This window comes from Urocitellus parryii, chromosome 11 (assembly GCF_045843805.1).
Source record: "Urocitellus parryii isolate mUroPar1 chromosome 11, mUroPar1.hap1, whole genome shotgun sequence".
Taxonomy (NCBI): Eukaryota; Metazoa; Chordata; class Mammalia; order Rodentia; family Sciuridae; genus Urocitellus; species Urocitellus parryii.
In genome coordinates, this window is record NC_135541.1 from 118,892,614 (window position 1) to 118,916,358 (window position 23,745).

Sequence of the window (23,745 nt, forward strand, 5' to 3'; positions counted from 1 at the left end):
GGTATTCCAAGTCCGTAACGTGTTGCTTGTTTGCTTTAAGCTCTTAGACAAGTTACAGGTTAATTTTCTGGGGTCCATTTCCTTCACTGCAAAATGAAGGTCATGTCTGCCTCGTGGAGTTCTTGGGGGAACAAGCCCCATTCAGGCTTTCGCACCTACTGTTCCTTTCCTATGAGGTCTTCTGTGACCTCCTGTTTAGTTAGCAACCTGCCCAACTCCCATCAATACCTCTCATCCATATTCGTATTTCTCCAAGGACATTTCAACTTCTGATATTCTATTTTTTTCTTCTTTAGCTGATTTCTCCACCAACAATTGGTGCTCTAAAAGGAAAGGGACTTTGATCTGTTTTGTTCCCTGATGTATTCCCAGGGCATCTTCTCAGAAACCAACACGCAGTGAGCACTTAGGTAACATTTGTGAATTATGAGGATTATATAAAGCAATAAATGCAAGTGCCTGATAGGGAACTTCTCTCATATAAGTACTCAATACATGTGAATTGATAGTATTACTATTATTGCACTCACATTTTGTAACTCAACAAATATTTATTGAGCACTTAGTAGGCATCAAACACAAAGATTGGTCAGAAAAAGTGTCTCTTCTTAAGAAGTTTCCAAAGTAATGTACTGAACGAGATAGATATATTTTTTAAAAAAACTTTCACATAACATAGAAGTAACATTAGTATGTACTTAGCCTGTGTGTTAGGGAAAATAACATTAATAATTATAACTGATGACCTCAGACATCTCAGGAGCTCTCTAAAACAAAATACCAACCTTTGCATCCAGGCTGAAGGGGATGGTTCTGCTCTATACCATCATCCTGGAACCCAGGGTCCTTGCATCTCACAGATCCACTCTGCTCAGGGTTCCAAATTCTCTGCAAAAGGAAAGAGTGTGTGGACTTTACAGGTCAGCCCTGAAAGTGGTATGCATTCCTTCTTCCCACATTCCCTCTGCCAGGACTTAGCCACAATTCCCTGCCTAATGAAGATACAGATATGATCAGCACCCTAGTTAGTCGTTGCCACATTCAGCCAAGGGAAATACTCAAGGACATTTTCCTGGGGGAGGCAGCAGACACAGAAATCACTGACGTGTGGAGACAGGAAAATATGAGTTCAAAGCTAGGTCACAGTTAGTAGCTCTACAATCTTGGTTAGTGGCTATGTGACCTTGCTGAAGTTACTCAAATTCTGACCTACTTTCTAGCTCAGAAAAAATGGAAAGAACGATAGAAATTTAATTGATGTGAACTCAGAGAAACACATGAAATTTTAAGAACAGTGCCTGGAACATAGTATTTAATAAATGTGTGAAATAGATAATGCATCAAGGCATAAAAGAGCAAAATGTGTTCAGGACATTGCAGTTGAGTAGCAGAGTTGCATAATATACTGCTGTATTGAGGACCTTGGCTTCTAACTATCCAGGGCCACTGGAGTTTTAAAGTCAATCAACATTCAGATTAGCCCTTCAGACTGGCCCTCCTGGTGCCTGTGTAAAAGATAACTGTAAGCGGGGAAGACCTGCTGGTGACAGGGAGAGATCACTATCATCAGGTTAGCTGAAGGGGACCAGAGCCAGAGACTTGTTAGAAAGGTCGGGTGCAAAACTTGTTTTGTGGGAAACTCAGGAAAAGCAGTTGGTTGATTGGAGGTGAAAGAGGGGGTTTAGAATGACTCCCTGGACTAAGTCTTGAGTGACCAGGGAAATGAGGGAACACAAAGAGACAGGCAGAATCCAAACCCACGGGCCACCCTGCCCTTGCACTTGGTTCAGATTTTCCCAATCAGCTCCCACAACAATTTTGAGATGCCCTTCAGCTTTCTTTTACCCGGCACGTTACTTTGTGGCCTCATTTTTTTTTTGCTGCTTTGTACATAATATTATACATAATAGTGGGGTTTATTATGCTGTATTTGTACATGCACCTACTGTCGTTTGATCAATTTCATTCCCCCTTTCTATTTCCCTCTCCTCCTTTCTTCCTTGATTCACTTTCTTTACTGATCCCTTTCTATTAGTTTTTTTTTTTTTTTGTACCAACCCAGGGGTACTTAACCACTGAGCCACATCCCCAGCTCTTTTTATTTTTATTATTATTTTTTTTTTATTTAGAGACAGGGTCTCACTAAATTGCTTAGGGCCTCCCTAAGATGCTGAGGCTGGCTTTAAACTTGCAATCCTCCCGCCTCAGCCTCCCAAGTCACTGGGATTAGTGGAATGCACTCTGCGCCCAAACTATTATTCTAATTTTAATGGGTGCATTATAATCACATACAAAAGCGAGATTCGTTGCGATGGACTCGTACCCAGATGTAACATATCTTGGTAGCTTTTTGTTCCGCAGTACTTCCCCGTTTCCACCCTCAACCTTCCTCTAGATCCCTTTTCTCTGCTCGGTTATCTCACTTCTGTTTTTGTGAGATCCCCTTTTATTGAATTCCTTTTCTCTCTCTAGCTTTCACATGAGAAATTTTTAAAGACTTTCGGATGCTTCTGACAATTCCTTGCCTTTCACTCTTGAGCCAAGTTAGAAAGTTTCCCTGTATCATTTCTATGATCCTTTTAGTTCCTAGGTGTCACGGTTCCCTTTTATCACGACCTTCCTCTGTACCCAGAAACTCCATCCCAACTCTTGCTGGTCCTGTTTAATAACATCTCTAAACTCAAGTATGAACTTGAGGTAAGATATATAAAAACAGCCCCCACCCAAACGTCGGTCCAAGAGCCACAGAAAGAGGAACCCCAAGATAAATATATCATTCATGTTTATGCAAAACGTGTGTTGGGTCATCGGACTTCCCAGAGGCATGGAAAAATAATACCGCAAACATTTACATAAGTTGGAGGGTTTAGTGGAAAGCCTCAAACCCACGGGCTTCTATTACTTTCTGGTTTAAAAAATCAGGATTTTCATTAGAAAAGGAGATTGGCTCACCTGCACAGGGTCCTCCTTTCAAGAAGCCACAATTCCTCCCAGGGAGCTGCCCAGGGACTACAGAAAAGATGACAAAATTAGATGCAAAACTGGTTACGTAATTTATGGGGCCTGGTGTGAAATTAAAATGCAAACTCCCTCGTTTACAAGGCAAGAAAATAAATGTGCCATTGAAGGCACTAAAATATAACAGGGCCTGGTGGTACATGCCTGTAATAACAGCTCCTTGAACCCAAGTTTGAGGTCAACTTAGTGAAACCCTATCTCAAAATAAAAAAAAAAAAAATAGAAAGGGTGGAGGATGCAGCCTTGGGGTACGAGGCTCTAGCTCCAGTACTGTACACTCACAAAAGTAATAAAATATGACGCTTTTTCCTCTTCTTTCATAGACCTTCCCTTGACTTGTCATAATCCTTTTATTTCCTATCTAATGTCATCCTATGAAAAGAAGAAATAAAATTATAAGTCATCAGCCTGAATGTTCCTTCAATGCCAATTTTACCTGCCAATAGAAGAGCTTTTAATTAATATGTAGATGGGTGAGTCAGCTTTGTGTTAATGGTGTTAGATGTGTTAGTTGCTTTGACCAAAACCTGACAAGAGCAATTTAGAGGAAGAAAAGTTTATTTTGGCTCATGGTTTCAGAGACCCATGGTGGGAGGGCATGGTGGAGGGGCATTGCTCCATTCATGCCTGGCCAGGAAGCAGGGGGTGGGGAGCCACAGTGAAGATGTACCTTTCCAGGACATGCCCCAGTGACATACCTCCTCCAGCCCTGCCCCCAGTGAACTGCCTACAGGTAACCACCCAGTTAGTCCACTCCAACTAGAAGGGACTGATTAGTTTACAGCTCTCATAATTCAGTCCTGTCACCTCTGAATATTCCTGCATCAACACCGGAGCTTTGGGAGGGCACCTCGTACACAGTGGAATCACCAAAATTAGTTCTTATTTTAAACTTTGTACAGACAAAATGCATTTTGTTCTTATCAGAAAGGTAGAAATGCTGCAGATTTAAAAAAAAATACTCAACTGTTTATATTCCATTTCTTTAAGATGGTAAGAAACATTTTTCTTTTTAAATTATATTTCCTATTCCCCCCACCAGACTTTTTTTAAAATACTTTTTTTTTTTTAGTTATAGAACAACAGAATGTCTTTATTTTATTTGGTAATTTTTAGGTGGTGCTGAGGATTGAACCCACTGCCTCACGCATGCTAGGCAAGCGCTCTGCCACTGAGCTACAGCTATGAGCACTTTCTGCCTTTAGTTTTCTGATGAGTAAGAACTTAAAGGCAAAGCAACTCCAGCTTGCCCTATTTTCCTTCTGTGTTATTTTCGTCATAAGCAATTAACCAATGCAGAGAGGCAACATAAAAGGGGACAGGAAATTGATCGTTCATTGTTTTCTAGAATACCATGTCCTTCTTGCTCTGTGGTGAGCTAGTTCTAGTTCCAATGGAAAGTGCGACTTCCCCGGGCTGTCAATCATCCACATTCCACAAAGAATAGTTCTGAGGCTCCTTGAACTCCCATGCAAGCTGGGTCCACCTGGGATTCTGTGGCCACAGAATATCACTCATGTCATTTGCAAACTGGCAGCAGGGGAGGCAGACAGGCATACTGCAGGCACCTCCTCAGCACACGCTCAGCCTGGTCCCCGCAGATTTCATTTACAAAACACAAGTTTTCGAAGTTAAAACTATTAGTAATTTCAAGATGGCAGCAGCAGAGTATTAAACCAAGCTTGCGGTCCTCCTGAGCATGGGGTCCTATGGGACATGCCATATCCCATGAAACTAGCTATAGTTAGACATTTTCATCAAGTTATAAAAGGCTGGTCAGAAGCCTCTCCAACAGAGAACTGCTCTGGAATCCAACAGGCTCTACACAGCATTATCTACCCTCAAACAAAAAAGTCACTCTCTACAAATTCTATAACTAACTGAACCTACATTGGAATATTTAAGTATGCTAGTTCTGGGTTTGGAAGGCTAACTGGGCCCAAAAAAACCAAACTAGAAACAGTTTTGACTAAACAGTTATGTGAATGAGAACAGCTAAAAGCAGTGTTGGCAGGCTAACAAACTTCATAACTGCCTCTCAGGCATATCTTTGGGGTATATTTTGTGCACATATTATTTAATCCTCTAGGCAAGTATAATGCCAATTTTATAAATGAGGAAACTGGGGCTCAAAATCTTGCAAAATTTGCTCCAAGTCACTCGAATGATAAGCAACAGAGCTAAGACTATTTCATATCTGAATAATTCAAGTATCCATGTTATTCCTATACAACAAGCGTCCTCACTGGTTTGTTCAAAGAATCAGAGTCTGATCTTAAAAGGCTGAATTGCAAAAGTACTACAAAAAGAAGGGTCTTAGAGATTTTAGGTGAGATCCACCTTGGCAGATCCAGCATGTATTCTAAGAGGAGGGGAAATCTGCCTGAGAAATCTAATGATAGGTGCCTGTGTCAATTTGTTTTTCTAAGTACAGCCAGGTAGCCAAATTATCTTTTTGTTTGTTGGTTTCAGTGCTAGGGATTGAACCCAGGGCCTTGCACATGCTAGGCAAGTGCTCTACAACTGAGCTACATGCCCAGTCCAGGTAGCTAAATTAATAAGGAAGAAAATTGTATACAAACAGAGTGATGGGTGATATCCAGGGGTTGGCTTAGGTGGGGGAATGGGTACAGATGAGAGAACTAGCAAAGAATTTGAAGGCTGGAGACTTATGGGCCCTGGAGACCCATGCAATTAAGCAAGGATGGAGTACACAAAAAACAGGTCCAGTATTCAGAGATAAAAGTCAAGGGTCAGATTACTCTGACGTAATATCCCTCTGGATGTCGTTAGGGAAACAGTAGCCAGAATGCAAAGTAACCCAAAAGCATAGTTAGCTTGCCCGGAAAGAGCAGCTGCTGATGGTGGATATCAGACATTTTCTTTCTTCCTTTTCTCTGTTATCGTTATTTATGAACCTTCGATTGTGGTGGGCAGTACCCTAAATCCCACTAGTCTTTAATAAATCTTGTTGTACTGCTCAAGAAGATTCAAGCTACGACATACACATCAACAAAGCACCGAGGCTTGCTCCAACGTGAACAGACTAAGGAACATTTCACCAAGTGAAAGAAGACAGACCCAAGAGAATCATATACTGTACCAACCCGTTTCTATGCTCATAATAGGCAAATCTACAGAGAAAGAAAGTAAATTATTAGTAACTAATTTCCTGGATCTGTGGGTGGGGGTTGAAAGTGATTGCAAATGGGTACTAGGTTCTTTTTGGGGTAGAGAAAAATGTTCTAAAATTAAATTATTGTAGTCTGGGGGATAACCCCGTGGTATAGCATTTTCATAGCATTGCATATGGCCTTGGGTTCAATCCCCAGCACCATAAAAACATAAAAATGAAAAATAAAATAAAAATGAATTGAAATTGGTTTGTGTTGATAAAAACAAGGGGCTGTATTTTAATTAATTAATTAATTAATTTTTGCAATGCTGGACATCAAACACAGGGCATCATGCACACATGCTAGACTAGTGCTCCACTGATGAGCTGCATTCCTATCCTCAAACAAGTGATTTTTCTCATTAAAAATTATACCTCAATAGAGCTGTTAAATATATATTCATTCACTCAGTTATCTTTTAACAAAGCATCCATCACCACCAGGTAAAGGCAACTTGGTATAAAGGTTAGAGAGGAAAACGTAATCTTTGAAAGGGCAACAGATTTTGTGTCACCTACATTCAGGTTCCGAATAGGCAAGGAAAACATTACCAGTTTTGATTTGCATACCTACCCAAGGTGGGTAGGTATGTGGCACCTGTTTTAAATCGAAGAAAATAACTGTGATAATTTGTCCAAGGTCACCCAGCTGGTTGGTGGCAGAACCTGGTGACGGAGCCTGTGTTCCTTCGCCCCTCTGTCATGATAGTACATTGTCTGTAAGATTTTTCCTCCAGAAAATGATGCAACATCGTTTAAGAAATAATGCCTTTTCTTTGTTCTGATTTGGTTTTGCTGCCTGGATTTTCTCTTCTGTATCGACTCTCTCTCCCTCACTGTATTATATGACACTTGTCTCCCAGCCACTATGCCAGAGCATCTTCTTTGTCAACATTTAAAATTCTCCTCATCACTCAAAGAGCTCCTAAGAGGTTCTGGCCCTTCTCCAAATTGATGAACAGAACCCCAAGAGATATCCCAGCCCCACCCAATGATTATGAGATTTCTATGGCTAATTTCCTACCTCTTGCTTTAAATATGCCCTCCAGACACCTTTGAGTATTATCTGTATGTTTTGTAAATAGTTCAGTGTTCATTTTTAAACTTCAGAACACTGAGTTTCCATTTCCTGTCACCAAAAATAGCCCTTAACAATTGCTCTTGAGAGGTAACTCTTCAGCCATGAAAACTGTCCCCGCTACAGCCAGCTTTAGGACTTGCATTGCATCTGAGTTCCTGTTCAAATGCCTGTGACTGTTGTATCTTTTTATTGAATTTGCTAAGGCTCGGGCAGATCTGGATTCTGGTCTTGGCTTTGCCATTATAGTCCACAAGTCTTTGTCTTACAAAGCCAGAAATTGAGAGCTGAGGTAAATAAAAATCATAAGGATATAGATTTGAATAACATGATTAACAAACTTGAGCTGAAGAAAAAGACTTTAAGAAAAAATCATTACTAAGAATAAGAATATATTATAAGATATATTTATAAGATATGGATAGCAATATCTGCCTGAAAGAACACTGCCTGGGTTATTTCGCTGTTTAACTTTTTTAGTGTGGAGGCAAAGATTTCAAAAGGTAATCTTTACAAAATATCCAATGTGGTTACAGTAATCATCCAATCAACGTACCTATTATTGGACTAAGAATCTTTCAGTTCAGAATAAACACATATCTACCACATTTTATTTTTCTGAAACCAACCACAAACGACAAAAAAAGAAAAATGAAACTTAATCTTCAATGAAACTTTTTAAAAGCCACATCCCCAACCTACTTACTCTGAAGAACCAGAGGGAAATTCAAACGAAACCAAGAGAAGAATGAAGTTGACAGTGTGTCATTTATTTAGCTTCAGGATAGAAGAATTTAACACACATTCAGTGTGGTCACTTATTAACTATGTTGACTTTATAACTCTAGTATTCTTCTGACTCTAAAATTCTAAGATAATTGCAAAGATACTTAAGCAGTCCTGGAGCACATAAAAAAAATAAAACTAGAAGGATTCTTCCTTAATAAAATCAGATTCACTTTGAATGAAGAATACTAAAATAATTTCCAGGAAGGCTGGGAAATGTATGATAGTTTAGAATTGTTCTGATAGTATGCTTGAGGAAAGGACAGTTTGTGTAATGTTAATAATAATCGACCCCCAAAATTGAGTGAATCAACACATAAAAGCTGACTTTAATCTCAGTTTCATGTCCAATGTGCCTCAGCAGCAGACCCAGGCAGCGAGAGGCTTCACCCTTTTATGAGTCCACTCTCTGAAACATGCACGCTGTGGTCCAGTAGCCAGGGAAGGGCTGATGAACATTTCCTACCTGTTCTTGTATATTTCAGCCTGGAATTAGTATGTACCACTTTCACCCACAGTTTATTGGACACACAAATCATGTGGTTCTCTATTATTAGGGAGCTGGGAAACGGTGAGAATACGGCTATTCCACGAGCAGTAAATGCCTCTGCCATATAGTACCAGCCAATGAATAATCATCAGGAGAAATAAAACATCATAAAAATTGTTAATGCACTCAAATTAAAACATACATGCATAAAAACCAGGAGCCATAAAAGGCATACAAGAAATTGAGAGCTGAGGTAAACTAAATCCATAAGGATATAGATTTGAAGAACATGATTAACAAACTTGAGCTGAAGAAAAAGACTTTAAGAGAAAAATCATTATAGAGAATAAGTTCATTGGGGGTTAGGGGTACTAGGGATTGAACCCAGGGGAATTTAACCACTGAGCCTCATCCCCAGCCTTTTTTGTATTTTATTTAGAGACAGGGTCTTGCTGAGTTGCTTACAGCCTCACTAAATTGCTGAGGCTGGCTTTGAACTCACGATCCTCCTACCTTGGCCTTCCAAGCCATTGGGATTACAGGCATGTACCACTGCTCCTGGCTGGGTTATTTCTTAATGATAAAAATGGCCTTCTTAAGAAAGATAGAACAAACCCATCCCGGTTAGCTCTTGCTGCCTAAAAAACCACACAAAAGCCAGGTGACTTAAAGCAATGGTTCTATAATTGGTCATGCTCAGCCAGGCACCTGGCTTATCTGGGGGTCATGAATGTGTCTATGTTCATCAGGGAATATAACGGGGTGTAGGAGAATCCAAAATAGCTTAAGTCACATGGTCAGTGCCTTATCTGAGTTGGCTGTACCAGCTGGGGCTGGCTGGGACTCTCCGATGTGGCAATTAGATTTCTTACATGATAATCTGGGGTTCCAAGAAAACACAAACACTCTGCCAAGCTTCTGAAGAATTTGGTTTGAAATTTGCCCAGCTTCATTTCTGCCACATCCCATTGGTCAAGCGAATCATAAGCCCAGCTAGATCTAAGGGCGATGAATACAGCCTTCCTTCTTGATGGGGGAAACAATATGCACACACAAGTATGACAGGAGTTGTTACTAGTCATCTTAGGAGACAGTGCATTCTCTGGCCACAAACGTTTACATTCTCTTCTATAAAAACAATGGACTTATCACCTCTAGAGATACCCAGACTCATTCAATCCAGCATCAGTTTCAGATTTAAAGGAGAGCATCCAACCATCTAAATAAAGCCCAAATGTAGATGAGATTCCTCCAAGGTGACTCCTGGGCAAAAACACAGAGACTTTTAATAATGGTGTGTCACACTGTCACACTCACACCGAGGTAACAATTCTAAATGAGAATGCATCTCATAAAATAATTTCAAAATATAAAAACAAAAAAAAAATTGACAGAAAAAAATGAACAAACAGAAAAATCCAGAATTATGATGGAAAGCATTAAAATAATTCCTTTGGTAATTGATAGAAAATCATAAAGAAATATTAAGAGTATAGAATATTTGAACAATTCAGTATAGAATATAGAACACTCTAAATGACAAAGGACATACTGCAGCAACACTTGCATAATGCAAATTCTTTTTTAAAGAAAATTTAGAATATTTGTAAAACTTTTCAGACACTAATCTATAAAGCAAACTTCAACAAATTTCAAAGATAGATTGAACTACAGAGAGATTGAACTAGAGATCAATAATAAAAGAAAAAGAAATCATTAAGTATTAGGAAGTGAAACAATACATTTCAAAATAATCCATGGGTCAAAAAAGAAATCCTATAATAAAATATTTAATCATTTTGAACAAAATCATCACAGAAATATGACATATCAAAACATGCATATTGTAGCTAAACCCACATTTACGTTAAAAATATATAGCATAAATACATATATTAAGAAAGAAAAAATCAAATAGCTAAATATCCCTGTAATATGTTTTATAAAGACAAGTTAAATCCAAAATGGTAGAATGGAGAAAATATAAAAGAAAAGAGCAGAAATTATTGAAACAGAAAAATAAACCTACAGCAGAGAAAAGTCTGTAAGACCAACAATTCTTTGAAAAGGCTAGTCCCCCCGATAAATCTCTACAAAGACTGATTAAGAATAATAATTTTAAAAAAAGAGGAAAGAAAAAGCACAGTTATCAATATTAAGAATGAAAAAGGGAATGTCACTACAGATCTCAGAACTATTAAAAAATAACATGAAGACATTATAAATAATGTCATTATGTTTGGAAATGTAATTGCACACATTCCTGGAAATATATAACCTATGTAAACTAGCACAAACAGAAAGTATCTGAATAAACCTGTTTGGATTTCAAAGTCAAATCTGTCATTAAACACACATTCACACACACAAACATTCCCCAGAGAAAATTCAGGCCCAATCAGCTTTACCACTAAAATCTTCAAATGGGTAAGGAAAAAAATAACAACAATCTTAACACAAATTCTTTAGGACAATAGAGAATGGAGGAACTTGTTTTATGAAACCAATATAATTTGATACTAAAATTTGTCAAGAAAGAAAAAGTATAGGTCCACCTTTCTCATGAACACAAATACTAAAATCCCAAACCAAATTAAAAGTCAAATCCAGTAATTCATAAAAAAAGAACAACTCGTCATGGCCCAGTTGAATGCAGAGATGATTTTACATACATCATCATCAATGTGATTGACCATAAAAAAAGAAAAACACGATCATTTCAATAAATGCAAAATAGGTATTTACTGTGACTCAATGTCCATCATATAGGAAAAAAGAAAAATTCTTAACAAACTAAATATGGAAGTAAACTTACTTATTAATCTAATGAAGACTTTCTACCAAAACCACCTAAAGAAAATATACAATTTAATGATGAAATATTGAGAACTTTCCCTGTGTGACTGGAAGGATACCTGTTATCACCCCTTCATTCAGGATTATGTTGAATATTCTTGCCAGTGTAGTAATTCAGAGGAAAAATTATTTAATACTAAAAAGTTTTATATATATATATTTCTAGATGATAATCTACAAAAATATCTTCATGGTCTTAGAGTAGACAAAATCAGAAGGGATTATAAAAATATCTAACCATAAAGGAAAAGATTGATGAATTAGGCTCCATCAAAAGTTTAGAATGATCATTAATCAGAAGGATCTATCAATGAGCAAGAATAAAAGCCCAGACTGAAGAAAGACATTTGCAATATCCAACAAAGGATCCATATCTAGAGTTTAAAGAACTATAAAACATAAAGACCAAAAATAGGTAGATATTTGAGCAAACATTTCACATAGAGAACAGATATCTAAAGCACAAATTAGAAAATTAGATGACTCTCATAATTCACCAGGGACATGAAAATTAAAATCTTATTAAGACGAATCCAACAAAATTGCTAAAATTCCCAAGATGGCAATACCTGCATTAGCAAGGACTAGAGCATTGAGAACTCTTGGTGGAGTGTGAATTGGCACAATCGCTTTGGAAAATAGCATGGCCACATTTTCTAACCTGGATACTGTCTAGGCATGCCTGATGAGCCGGTAATTCCACTCCCAGGTATTTACCCCATAGAAATCCATGCACATGTACTGAGATCTATAGAAGAATATTCACAACTGTTCTATTTGTTTTAGCTCCAAATGCAGGCAGAGACTCTGTTCCCCTTGAGGGTCCCCTACTGAACTGAGATGGATTCGTCTCTGTTTACCCTGTATGTTTTCCTCAGGGCTCGGTAATTCTAAATGTGGCATCATATGCCAAAGGTAATGTGCATTAGTAGATACAAAGTTAAATGTCCCTTTAGGAGGACCAAGGTGTGAGTCCAGAGAGAAAAGGTAGGGAAAAATATTTCAAAGAGAGAAACTGACATTCCTTATGGCAGCTAATATCTTAGGGGCCTTGTTTGACCTGTGTACCAGCACAGAAACCTGATTTTTAAAAACTTATAGAAGCAATTCATACACATGATGCATGTAAAACAGGATAGATACACACAATGAAGTGGCTCTTTCCCACCAATAATACATCCAATATAACCATTTATTAGTGTTTTCAGTGAAAAGGTATATTTATACTTATAAAAATACATTTATACACATGAATTCAATTTTTTTCCATCTATAACAAAGAAATAATACTGCAAATGCCAATCAGCACCTCATGTTTTGTCCTCTCCCATTAATCAGAGTGGTCTAATCTTAGCATGTGGAGGTTTGCCTCATTTGGGGAAGAGGTGTTAACCAGGGACTGAACTCAGGACACTTCACCACTGAGCCACATCCCTGCCCTATTTTGTATTTTTTTTAAAATTTTAAATTACATGTTTATTTCCAAATTTTCACAGATTAATAGATTGCATTTTCTTAGAAGACAATTTATAGGAGTTTGCAGCACTGATTTCTTATTAAAAAAAAAAGAGACAGTAATGATTAGGATTTGATGATTAGGATTTGTAGATACGAATGACCATGAAAAGACGTCTTCCTGGAAACCAAACATACACAGATATTCCCACCCATCCAGCAGCAGTGTCTTGATGATGAGCTGAATAAAGACATAACATCTTAGGTCTCACCCAGATGCAGGATAAGGCTCAAAGCTGCAGGCAGCAAAATATTCTCAGAAAGGCAAGATGCAGGCATCACGGACTGCTGTCCCTCACAGATGCCCATTGTGCGTTGCTGGCTCCTCATAGGAGTGCACAGCAACATGAAGCCAGCAGCTCACTCTGGGAGGAAGGGCCTCTCCTTTCTCAGTGACTCAATCAATGCATTACATAAAAGACAAGGTTCGAAAGAAACATTTGCTCCAAGGCACTGAGGGTGTGAAGTTTTTTTTTTTAGAAAATACATAAAAATGAACAGACTAAAAAAAGAAGTTAATTATCAATGGAAGAATCTATCATTACTGTGACGAGTGAAATAATTGCCTCAGATAGATTATAATTGAAATGCACATTGAACAGACTGCACAGAGAGGGATTGCCTGACCAAAGGGCATCCCCGTGGCTCTCGGGGCTGGTTAGAGCACACTCACGAAACTTCTTCCTGAAGCCAGAGAAGCTGTGCATCGTTTGTATTTGTAATATCCTTCTCCAGTCTTCTTGCCCAGCTTCTTCTCTGCTACCAGCTTATTTAGTGATGTGCTGGGCTGAAACAGTGGGTTCTTGGCATCCATTTCATGCCACCCATCCAGAATGAACTTTGTAGTATCCAGTCCAACATAATCAAGAAGCTCAAATGGACCCATAGGGTATCCAGCTCCCGACTTCACTGCAGTGTCAATGTCTTCCTTGGATGCATCTCCTCATTCATGCATCCTGATCGCTTCTATAAGGTATGGCACCAGGAGACAGTTCACAATAAACCCAGGAGTGTCCTTGCAAGAAACAGCATGTTTTCCCAAGGCTTTGCTAAAGTCCACCAGAGATTCAAATGTCTTCTGGCTTGTCATTGGTGTTTTAATGACCTCTACGAGTTTCATCAGGGGCACTGGGTTGAAGAAATGAAGGCCGGCAAATCGGTCTTGTCTGGTGGTGGCATTGGCTATGCTTGTGATCTGCAAAGAGGAAGTGTTGCTGGCAAAAATTGTATGTTCAGCAGCAAACTTGTCCAGCCTTTGGAAGAGCTCGTTCTTCACCTTCAGGTTCTCCACGATGGCCTCCACCACCAGGTCTGTGCTGTGGGCGACAGATGCTGCATCTGTGCAGGTTGATATGCTGCTCAGGGTCTTTTCCACAAACTCATCACCAGCCTTAGGATTTTCTGCAAACTTCTTCTTTGACATTTTCCTAAGGTTTTCCTCAATACTTTTTTTGGATTTTGCCAGGATGTCCTCTGTTTGGTCCACCAACACTACTGTGTGGCCACTTGCTGCAGCAACCTGGGCTATGCCGGCACCCATCAGCCCGCTGCCGATGACCGTCACATACTTGACGATAATTTTTTTCGCCTCCGAGGCCGAAGGACAAAGAAGACAAGGAGGGCACGAACTGCCTGGTTACGAAAGCCATGAGGCAGGGAAGGCTCTATTTTGTATTTTACTTAGAGACAGGATCTCACTGAGTTGCTTAGCTTCTCACTTTTGCTGAGGCTGGCTTTGAACTTGAGATCCTCCTGCCTCAGCCTCCCAAGCTGCTGGGATTATAGAGGTGATCCACCACACCAGCTAGGTTTGCCTCATTCTTAATAATTTGTAATTGTACAGATGGATTGGAATATTCTTAAACAGCCCCATGCTTCCAGTGTGCAGGTAATAATGAATGATGTTACAATAAACATTTTTTATAGAACTATCTTCACATACTTTCCTTAAGGTAATTTCCCAACAAGAGAAATATGGGGTCAATGGCATGTGGTTTTTTTTTAAAGAACCCTAATCTTTATTTTCTCAATTTGATCAGAGGACAGGAAATCCTGATTGGTAGTTAACCATGGGTACTCCCACTTCCTTGTTTCTAATTTACTAATGCATTTTGCTCTCTTCAAAAAAGCATTTTCTCAGATGTGCTACTTGAGGCCGATGTGAACAGTGTACTGACTGTAAGATCAAGACCAAACCTGCTGTTTATGAGAAGACTTGTCTTTGGGTCTCAGGTCTTGGTGGTTCCGGTCTTCATGCTGCTGTGGGTGACTCTACTGGTTCTGGGTGAGTAGATGACTCAACGTGAGTCTGGGTTGGGGTCTGGGGAGCTCCTCTCTCCACCTGGCCCTGGCCCTTTTTTGGGGCCCAGCACCTGCTCAGTCTTTCCCACATAAAGATACTGTATTTTAATGTTTTACTGTACAGCTCAGGGTTTCCTCTAGTGGATTCAAAGACAGTGGTCACAGGTGGAAAACAATTCCTTCAATCTTACAGAGAAGGAACCCATAGCGCTCTATGAAGGTTTCACTTACATTTCTCTTTAACAGACACTTCATGAAGCCTTAGAAAGATATCTTGTGTCTGCTTGTTCTTAGTGTTTGATTCTGGGAACAGTCTACCCTCTTTCTGCAAAGGAGATGCATTTGTTCCTTGTATGACAAGGTCAGATCCTGGTGCTGGGCATGAGAGGGCAAGTCACAGCAGTGATTGACAGATTAAGAACACAATAGGGACAGGGGTAGACAAAACTTCAGACACATGACATTCTCATTGTGCGTGTGCATAAGTCTCTGTGAAGTCATAGCTATGAAGTGGATAGTTTTTTTTTTTTTTTGCCAAGGTTTAAAGGTCAGAATTAAATGTTTATTAATTTGTTTGGCAAAACAAAATTTCAGTTATTGTCTATGGATAGCACTATCCCAGGTACTGGGGAATGATGAGAAGACATGGGAGGTACCATTTCTGAGCTCAGGAAGCTCAGCTTTAGACGAGCTCCCAGCGTAAACAGTGTGCAAGAAATAGCTGTGGAACAGGATCCCAGTGAAATCATTGTGGAGGCAGAGTTTCCAACTGATGGTGCAGGCAGATAATAAACTACACAACAAATGCTGATAAAGACTTCATGAGACTCAGAGGGACAGCGGGACGAGGAGGGGGAGGCAGGAGGGACAGAGTGGATATGATGGAGGAAAAGAGATCCCTACAGCTAGAAGGTGTGTGGGATGCTGGAATGTTCCAGAGGCAGAAGCACTTCCTGGTGTGGCACCACACAGAGGGATAGAACAGGAGAATGGCCAGGGGCATGCACTTTGGGTTCAAAACGCCATACTGTCGCCTATTTGCTGCTAAGCTTTCTGGCCTGTAAAATGGTTATAATCTTGAATAATCCAGAGAAAGGTCCCTTACTGGATGAGCAATCTGGCAACATTAAACATCAGCACTCTCGCCCTGCCTTCTAAGGTGCTGCACATCTTGTCCCATCAAAGGATACCCTCTGTCAGAGTGCTCCATCTAAGTGTCCAATTCTACCTTGTCACAATCCTCCTTGAAAACTTTCCATGGCTCCCCGTGGCTTCTATCATAAAAATGGACCTGCCTTCTCAGGCCCTGCATTCCTTTTTAATCTTATTTTCCCCATGGTGCCTTCCAGACACCACCCCCCGCCCTGACCCCCCTCTCCCTACCCCGCAACTCCTGGACCAGTGTCACTCTTCACTCCTGTGCCCTTCCTGTTTTGATTACTCTTCCCACCATCTGTTGCCACACACAAACACTAACCCTCCCCTGGCTGATTCTCATTCATAGTTTTCTCCTCCTCCAGGCGCTTCCATGATCCACTCACCCTCTTCAACACACACACACACACACACACACACACACACTCTCCACACCCGGCTGGGTAGCCTTCCATCCTCCAATACCTCCCGTGTAATTCTGTGGTTGTACTTAGACCCTGGGTTATATCACCGGGCATCACGATTCTGTTTCTCCCACTGCTCAACGTTTTGCTAGCAGATACCATTTTTATTTGCTCTTATTAGTTATGCATGAGAGTAGAATGTTATTTTGACATATTATGCATATGTGGAGTATAACTTCTCATTCTTCTGGTGGTGCGTGACTTAGAATTACATTGGTTGTGAAATCATATACGCACATAGGAAAGTGATACCCGGTTGATTCATTGTCCTGTCTTTCCTATTCCAACCCCCTCCCTTCCCTTCATTCCACCTTGTCTAGTCCAAAGTATTTCTATTCTTCCCTACTCTCCTCCCTTCATGTGCATCCTCATATCAGAGGGAACACCTGGCCTTTGGTTTGGGGGGATTGGCTTATGTCACTAGCGTGATAGTCTCAGATACCGTTTTTAAATTTGTGTTAGAAGTCTAAGCACTATGTTGTATATGAAGACATTTGAAAAATAACAATATTTTAGACATAATTTTCTTTTAATGGAAGAAATAATAAATGGATTGGGGAAAGGTATCATCCTTGAAAAACTGAAGAATCCATGCTCTGTGCTCATCTCTGGCTCTTTATTTTTATTGTTTATTTATTTACTTACTTACTTATGTGTTTATGTGTTTATTCATTTATTGCAGCTCCTGTCAGTGAACAACTTGGTGAGTTCTCTCTTTTGCTCCTCAGTGTGTCTGGATAAGAGTGTCTCTCTAACATAAAACATTTGCCTAAAAACCCCTCCTCTTTTCCATTTCTTTGCCAAGGCCGGCAAAGATGTAAAGATGACACCCGGTCTCTGGGCATTGCGCAAGGGTTAGCATATCTTCATGGTCACCCTCTGCCGCTCCCTGGGTGAAGTGTTAGATCCACAGTCACTGACCTCCGCTGGGCCCTGATTTTATTCCTACTAGAGCTGGACCCCACTTATCCATGAGGCACTCCTTCCACTCCATGGTCAACGTGCAGGGCTGGGGACCAGGCCAGGGCTGAAGACAGGCTGCCTGTATCAACATTTACTTTAGTTGTGACTCATATCACTCTTGGGGCCAGAGGGTGTCTTGGATATCTGAGAATCCATGAATAGCAAGAACTCCCCACATTTCCTCTCCTCATCCCAAATCAGCTGCTTCAACTGTACCCTAGGTCACCTCTGGATTCCAATAGATAATTTATCCATTTCTTGTCCTTCCATAATTAGCTATGCGGGGGGTTTTCTGGACATTTGAGTTATCATTTATAAAATGAAGCTGTTAGGCAACTTGATCTCTGAAGCTTTTCTCGGTAGCAAAAAATCCCTCGATAGAATTATCTATTCTTTTAAGGAAAAGTGCAAAATTGTGATTTTTAACAATGCTTGTGTAAGTTCTGTCTGTAATCAGATAGGGAACGGGAATTAGCTGAGTTTTGAACTTAAGATTAAGACAAATGAAATTATCTACATAAAACTCATTCAGCCATCGGGCAGTGACTCCAAGTAGCATATCCAGAGGATGTAATTGTCACATAACAGCTAAAGGCTACAGACGACACAAACACTACAATTTCTTCAGAGTGAATTAATGTCTCTAAACCTGTGGTGTGTGTGTGTGTGTGTGTGTGTGTGTGTTTGCACACACACAAGCACACATTCAGGAATGTGATGACAGGGGTGAGGGTCATTTTCCCATGACCCACTTCCACCACAGGTAACTAACCACAGACATCGAAGTGAATCCTCTTGAATTCACATTGTTCTTTGCTACTCTCTCTTCCTCCTCAGTAACTCCATCCAAATCCATAATTTCCCTTCAATTTCCATGGACCGTTTTCTTCCAAGGAGAGAGCGTGGATCTGACCTGCAACGGATCTAGTTCTCACTCCCCATGGACAACAAAATGGTACTTTGAGGAAGAAGTATTAAGAAAAGCCCCCAAAAGCACCCTAAGGGTTCGTGAATCTGGAGACTACAGATGCCAGGCTGATGACTTGCCTGTGAGCGAACCTGTGCACTTGGAATTCTCTGCAGGTGAGACAGAAGTAAAAGAAATAAAAAAAAAACCTTAGAAATTATTTCAGACCATTTTCTCTCAGGCTGCTGACACCATTCACTTGGGTCGACTCTTGAATGGACATTTTTGTTCCACGTTATAGTAAAACAAGGAGGGCGTTCACAGGCTCTGTGTGTAACCAGACAGGGAACAGAATTAGCTTCTTAAGTTTGAACCTAAAAATTAAGAAAATTGATACTATCCAGATAAAATTCATGTAGCCCAATGGGCCGAGACTCCGAGTAGTGTATCCAGAAGGATATCATTGCCACATAACAGCTCAAGGTTATGGATGACCCAAACACTACCATTTCTTCAGAGTGAATTAAGGTCTTCACACCCAGGCAGGATGTGGAAAGGGGGTGTTGTAGTTTCATGGTTTTGTGGGAGGGTTGTTTGTTTGGGGTATGAGGGAATGGAACCCAGGGCCCTCTACTACTGAGCCACATCCCTATCCCTTTTTTTAATTTTTCATTTGGAGACAGTGTCTTGCTGAATTGATCAGGCTGGCCTTGAACTTGCATTCCCCCTGCCTTGGTCTCTTGATTCATTGAGATTACAGATATACACCACCATGCCCAGCTAACCCCGTGGTTTTCAAAATTTGACCTCAGTCAGAAAGCTTGGGAAGGTTTTGGGTTTGGGGGTTTTTTTGGTGTTGTTTTGCTTTGTTTTCGTAGGGAGTCGGTACTGAGAATTGAATTCAGGGGCATTAGCCCACTGAGCCACATCCTCAGCTCTATTTTGTATTTTATTTAGAGACAGGGCCTCACTGAGTGGCTTAGCACCTCACCATTGCCAGGACTGGCTTTGAACCCTCAGTCCTCCTGCCTCAGCCTCCAGAGCCACTGGGATTACAGGCGTGCACCACCATGCTGGGGTCTGGGAAGGTCTTTAATCATACTCAGGCCCTACCTTATATTTACGGAATCCATATGTATAGACTTGCAGGGCACAGGGGACCCTGCCTGCAATCACAGCTACTTGGAAGATTGAGGCAGGAAGATCATAAATTCAAGGCCAGTCTGGGAAACTTAGCAAGATCCTGTCTCAAAATAAAATTTAAAAGTGCTGAGGATGTTGCTCAGTGGTAGAGTGCTTATCTAGAATGTACAGGGGTCTGGGTTTATTCCTCAGTATTTCAAAAGAAACAACTTATGGGAGTGCAGTCCAAGAATTAATATGTTTTATAAGCTGCTCAGGTGAAAGGAAATTTGGGTTGAAATTCATTTGAACAGTTCCTACACACTAAGGTGTGTAGTTTTAAACCATATTACTTACTTGAAATAACAAGTGGCATGATGATTTGTCACATTTATAGCTATAGATGAAGAATTTCCTGTTTGTCCTAAACCCACCTGTTATAAAGTTGAAGTTATATCATCCCAGTTACAATGCCCTTTAATTTAGTGAAAAAGGAAACAGTGTAGTAACATAACAATTTCCCTCTTAAACATTTACCTATTAAAGGGATCATAAATATACATCCCCCAAAATGAAAGACCCTAAGTGACCAAGAGACAAAGATTCATTAAATGAATTACAATGCTGCCCCTAAAAGAAAACTGTCCCCCATTGAAAATCAAGCTCAGTAATGAGGGAAAATATTCTGACATAGTAAATAAAGGGCAATTTATCAAATATATAAATACTATTCCAATTCAATAAAGAAGAAAAAATACACAGAGACGCTCACATATTTGAACATGGAAGAAAAACAATTGGAAGCATCTCTGGGCAGTGAGATGGTAGATACTTTTTACTTACATTTCTACTTCCCAGCTTTTCTCAATTGCATATGTTCATTTTAAAATCCAGAAGGGAAATGATAAGTATTTTAAGAATCCTTGGAATAATAATGAAAAGAAAGAGGAAACAGTGGGATGAACCAAATAACTGGTCTTATTTTTCCTCCAGCTCCACTGATCCTACAGGGTCCACCTTATGTGTTTGAAGGAGACTCCGTGCTTCTAAGGTGTCGGACACAAGCAAAAACTGAACTGAATACTGTAGCATTTTTTAAGAATGATGAACGCCTGATGTTACCTAATAATAGCTCTGATCTGCACATTGATGGTGCCGATCTGGTGCACAATGGTCACTATCACTGTAGTGGCTCTACACACACGTGCTGTACAGCTTCTTCCAATAGAGTCAACATCCAAGTCCGAAGTAAGGCTTTCATTGTTTTGTAAGTGGGTTGGTGAGAAGGAGGGCACCTGAGGTTGCAGAGGTAGACTAGGAAGAAGAGGGTGGGCTGGGGTGCCCTTGAGAGAAAGTGCGACTGTGCTGTTTGTGCTGATGGATGGCAGAACTCAGAAGTGCTGGTGCCACAGAGGCACTGTTCCCTCCAGTGCCTTTCCAAGCCTCACTCTTCTGGGGACTGCTGTGATCTTTCTTTCTAGTGCTGTTTCCACGTCCCGAGCTGAGCAGCAGCTCCTCTGAGCCCATGGAGGGAAGTCCAGTGACCCTGACCTGTCAGACTCAGCTCCCTCCAGAGAGGTCACATGTCCAGCTCCAGTTCTGCTTCTTCAGAGATGGTCAGGTTCTGGGGTCAGGCTGGAGCAGCTCCCCAGAGCTCCGGATTCCCGCCCTGGGGACAGAGGACTCAGGGTCCTACTGGTGCCAGGCAAAGAGAGTAAATTCCCACGTTCTGAAAGAGAGTTGGAAGATCTCCATCCCTGTGAGGGGTGAGTCTCAGTGGGTCCTGGGATGGACAGGGGACGGGACTGGAAGAGTTGTGTGCAATCGCACATCAGTTTGGTTCGTGTGGAACGTGCTTCTTCCACGTGTGAGAATGGGAGCTGTGTGACAGAAGAGACCTCAACTCTTGTGGATATCTTAGAAGAGTTTAGAGAAAAAAAAAAGTCCAGGAAAAGAGGGACAGGGCTCATTTTTCTTTCGCTGCCTTTAGATACAACTCTTTTCTTCTTTGAAAGCTCTCTTCCCTGATGCCCTGTATTTCCTGCTAGGTCTATAGTCATAAGCCATGGCTGGGCTGACTGGACTCTGCTCAGCCAAATGGACAGACTTAGAATACTTGGTGCCTGGAGCAGAGCGCTGAAAGACAGGGAAATCCAAGGACAAAGGGTTGGGGAATAAACGGTTCCAAATTGATGTCCCTAGGAATGGTGGTGTGCCCATTTTCATTTTTTCCCAAGTTTCTAAAATTGTAGACATTTTCAAGCATGACTCTCATCCAATGGCCAAATGGTTCCCTTTATGAAACTTGGTCTGTCTCCTGGAAAATATATTTAAGCATTAGGAAGAGTGGTGCCCAATTTCCTGAGTGAGCCGGGAACGAAAGTGATAGCATTTCCCGTAAATTCATCCCTGTTCCTAAGAAAAACAAAAGTTCAATGATACTTTCTTCTAAACTGACTAAATCCTATTAATCTTGCAGTTCCAGGAAGCAGAATTTTCTAGGGTCACTAGTTTAAGGACAAACAGTCCAGCGAAGGTGGAGAGAGGATTTATGGTCCAATAGTTAAAACGCAATAATTCCTGATAAAGTTTTCCCCCGACCTCAGGTTCTTCTCCCCCTCGGTTTAATGATCTTCCTTTGTTCTTAAAGACCTGAGGATAACTCAAAAAGCACTGCCCTAAGCCAACATCACGACCGAAAGCCCATCACAGATGAGCCTACTTGACGGGACTGTCCTGGCCCCCAGTCCTTTGACCTCATGTGTCACATGCTAGACAGGTTAAGAAGGGTGTGCTCAAGGGCAAGCCTACTAAACATGTCAATAGTGTTCCTTTCCAATTAGCTGTTGCTGTCACTGAATCCCCAGGACAATCTCCTTTGATGCCAAGTCTCCCTGCCCCCTGCACACCCTGGTCATTTTACTCAGCTGTTTGGGCAGCAGATATCACCTCTGGGATGACTGACCATGTTCTATCAAGGTGTGGGTGGACATGAGAGCAGGATAGAAGACGGGGCTAACTCTATTCCTAGGCTGGACTCTCCACAAGAACATTAGGAAGTAGAGGACCTCCCTAGCCAAGCAGGGACCACAGCCTCTCCAACCGTCTCCCTGTTCCCAAGGACAAGGTAACTCCACTCCAGGCTAACCTCATGTAGGGAATCAGCGGATTCTGCCATTTCCAGCCTGTGACTCCTCTGTCCTCGAGCACCCCACTGCTACGAGGCTCATGTATATACATTTTTTTTTTTAATTTACTTAGGAATTACTGTCAAGGTCCAAGTTCGCACTGACCCAGCCTTAGGACCAGTGTTTGAAGGGAAGAAGCTGACGCTCATCTGCTCAGTAGACAGGCTCCCGGGGCCCATCACGTTCTCCTGGTATAAAGTCAAGCTGGGGAAGGAAACAAAGATTCACACATCCTCAGAAGCAGAATTCAAGATCTCCATGGTGAAAGACAGTGACGCTGGGGACTATTACTGTAAAGTCAACAGTAGTCACAAAAGTTTTACCAGCAGGCTGGTGACCATCAAGCCACGGAAAGGCAAGTGCTGCTGAGTGTCATCCAAGGAATGGATTACCAAACTGCACACAGGGGTCCTCGGTGCAGACCACAGGCAGTCGGGTGGGAGTGGACCTTGGCATCCAATGCTCTGAGAAGCCTTCCAGAAGTTAGTCAGAGTCTAGCAGGAAAGAGCTAAGGACAGAAAGGGCTGCGGGCCGTGGGAAGTTTTGGAAACTCTCAGACATAGAGATTAAAGAAAACGTTCAGTGGTGAGGAATATGTCTGCGCCCTTCATATTCACCAATCCCTTTGCAGTTTAAGCAACATTCAGTGCCTCTTAAGAATGAAAAGCAGAACAATTAGGATGTTAGAGTCAGGACTGATCTAGGGCCACGTCTCTTGACTTACGGA

At 41.0% G+C, this 23,745-nt stretch overlaps 1 protein-coding gene and 1 pseudogene across 1 annotated transcript in view; one reads left to right on the top strand and one right to left on the bottom strand.

Annotated features, from left to right (window-relative positions):
• Positions 1-13,561: 13,561 nt before the first annotated feature.
• On the bottom strand, positions 13,562-14,567 carry LOC113201464 (hydroxyacyl-coenzyme A dehydrogenase, mitochondrial pseudogene; annotated as a pseudogene).
• A 1,297-nt stretch (positions 14,568-15,864) lies between these two features.
• Positions 15,865-23,745, top strand: part of LOC113201460 (Fc receptor-like protein 5) — a 36,105-nt gene continuing 28,224 nt past the window's right edge. The window contains exons 1-5 of the mRNA XM_077791625.1: positions 15,865-15,994; positions 18,696-18,884; positions 20,824-21,078; positions 21,312-21,596; positions 23,134-23,373. Of these exons, the coding sequence (XP_077647751.1) occupies positions 15,865-15,994; positions 18,696-18,884; positions 20,824-21,078; positions 21,312-21,596; positions 23,134-23,373 (1,099 nt within the window). The remainder of the gene's footprint in view (positions 15,995-18,695; positions 18,885-20,823; positions 21,079-21,311; positions 21,597-23,133; positions 23,374-23,745) is intronic.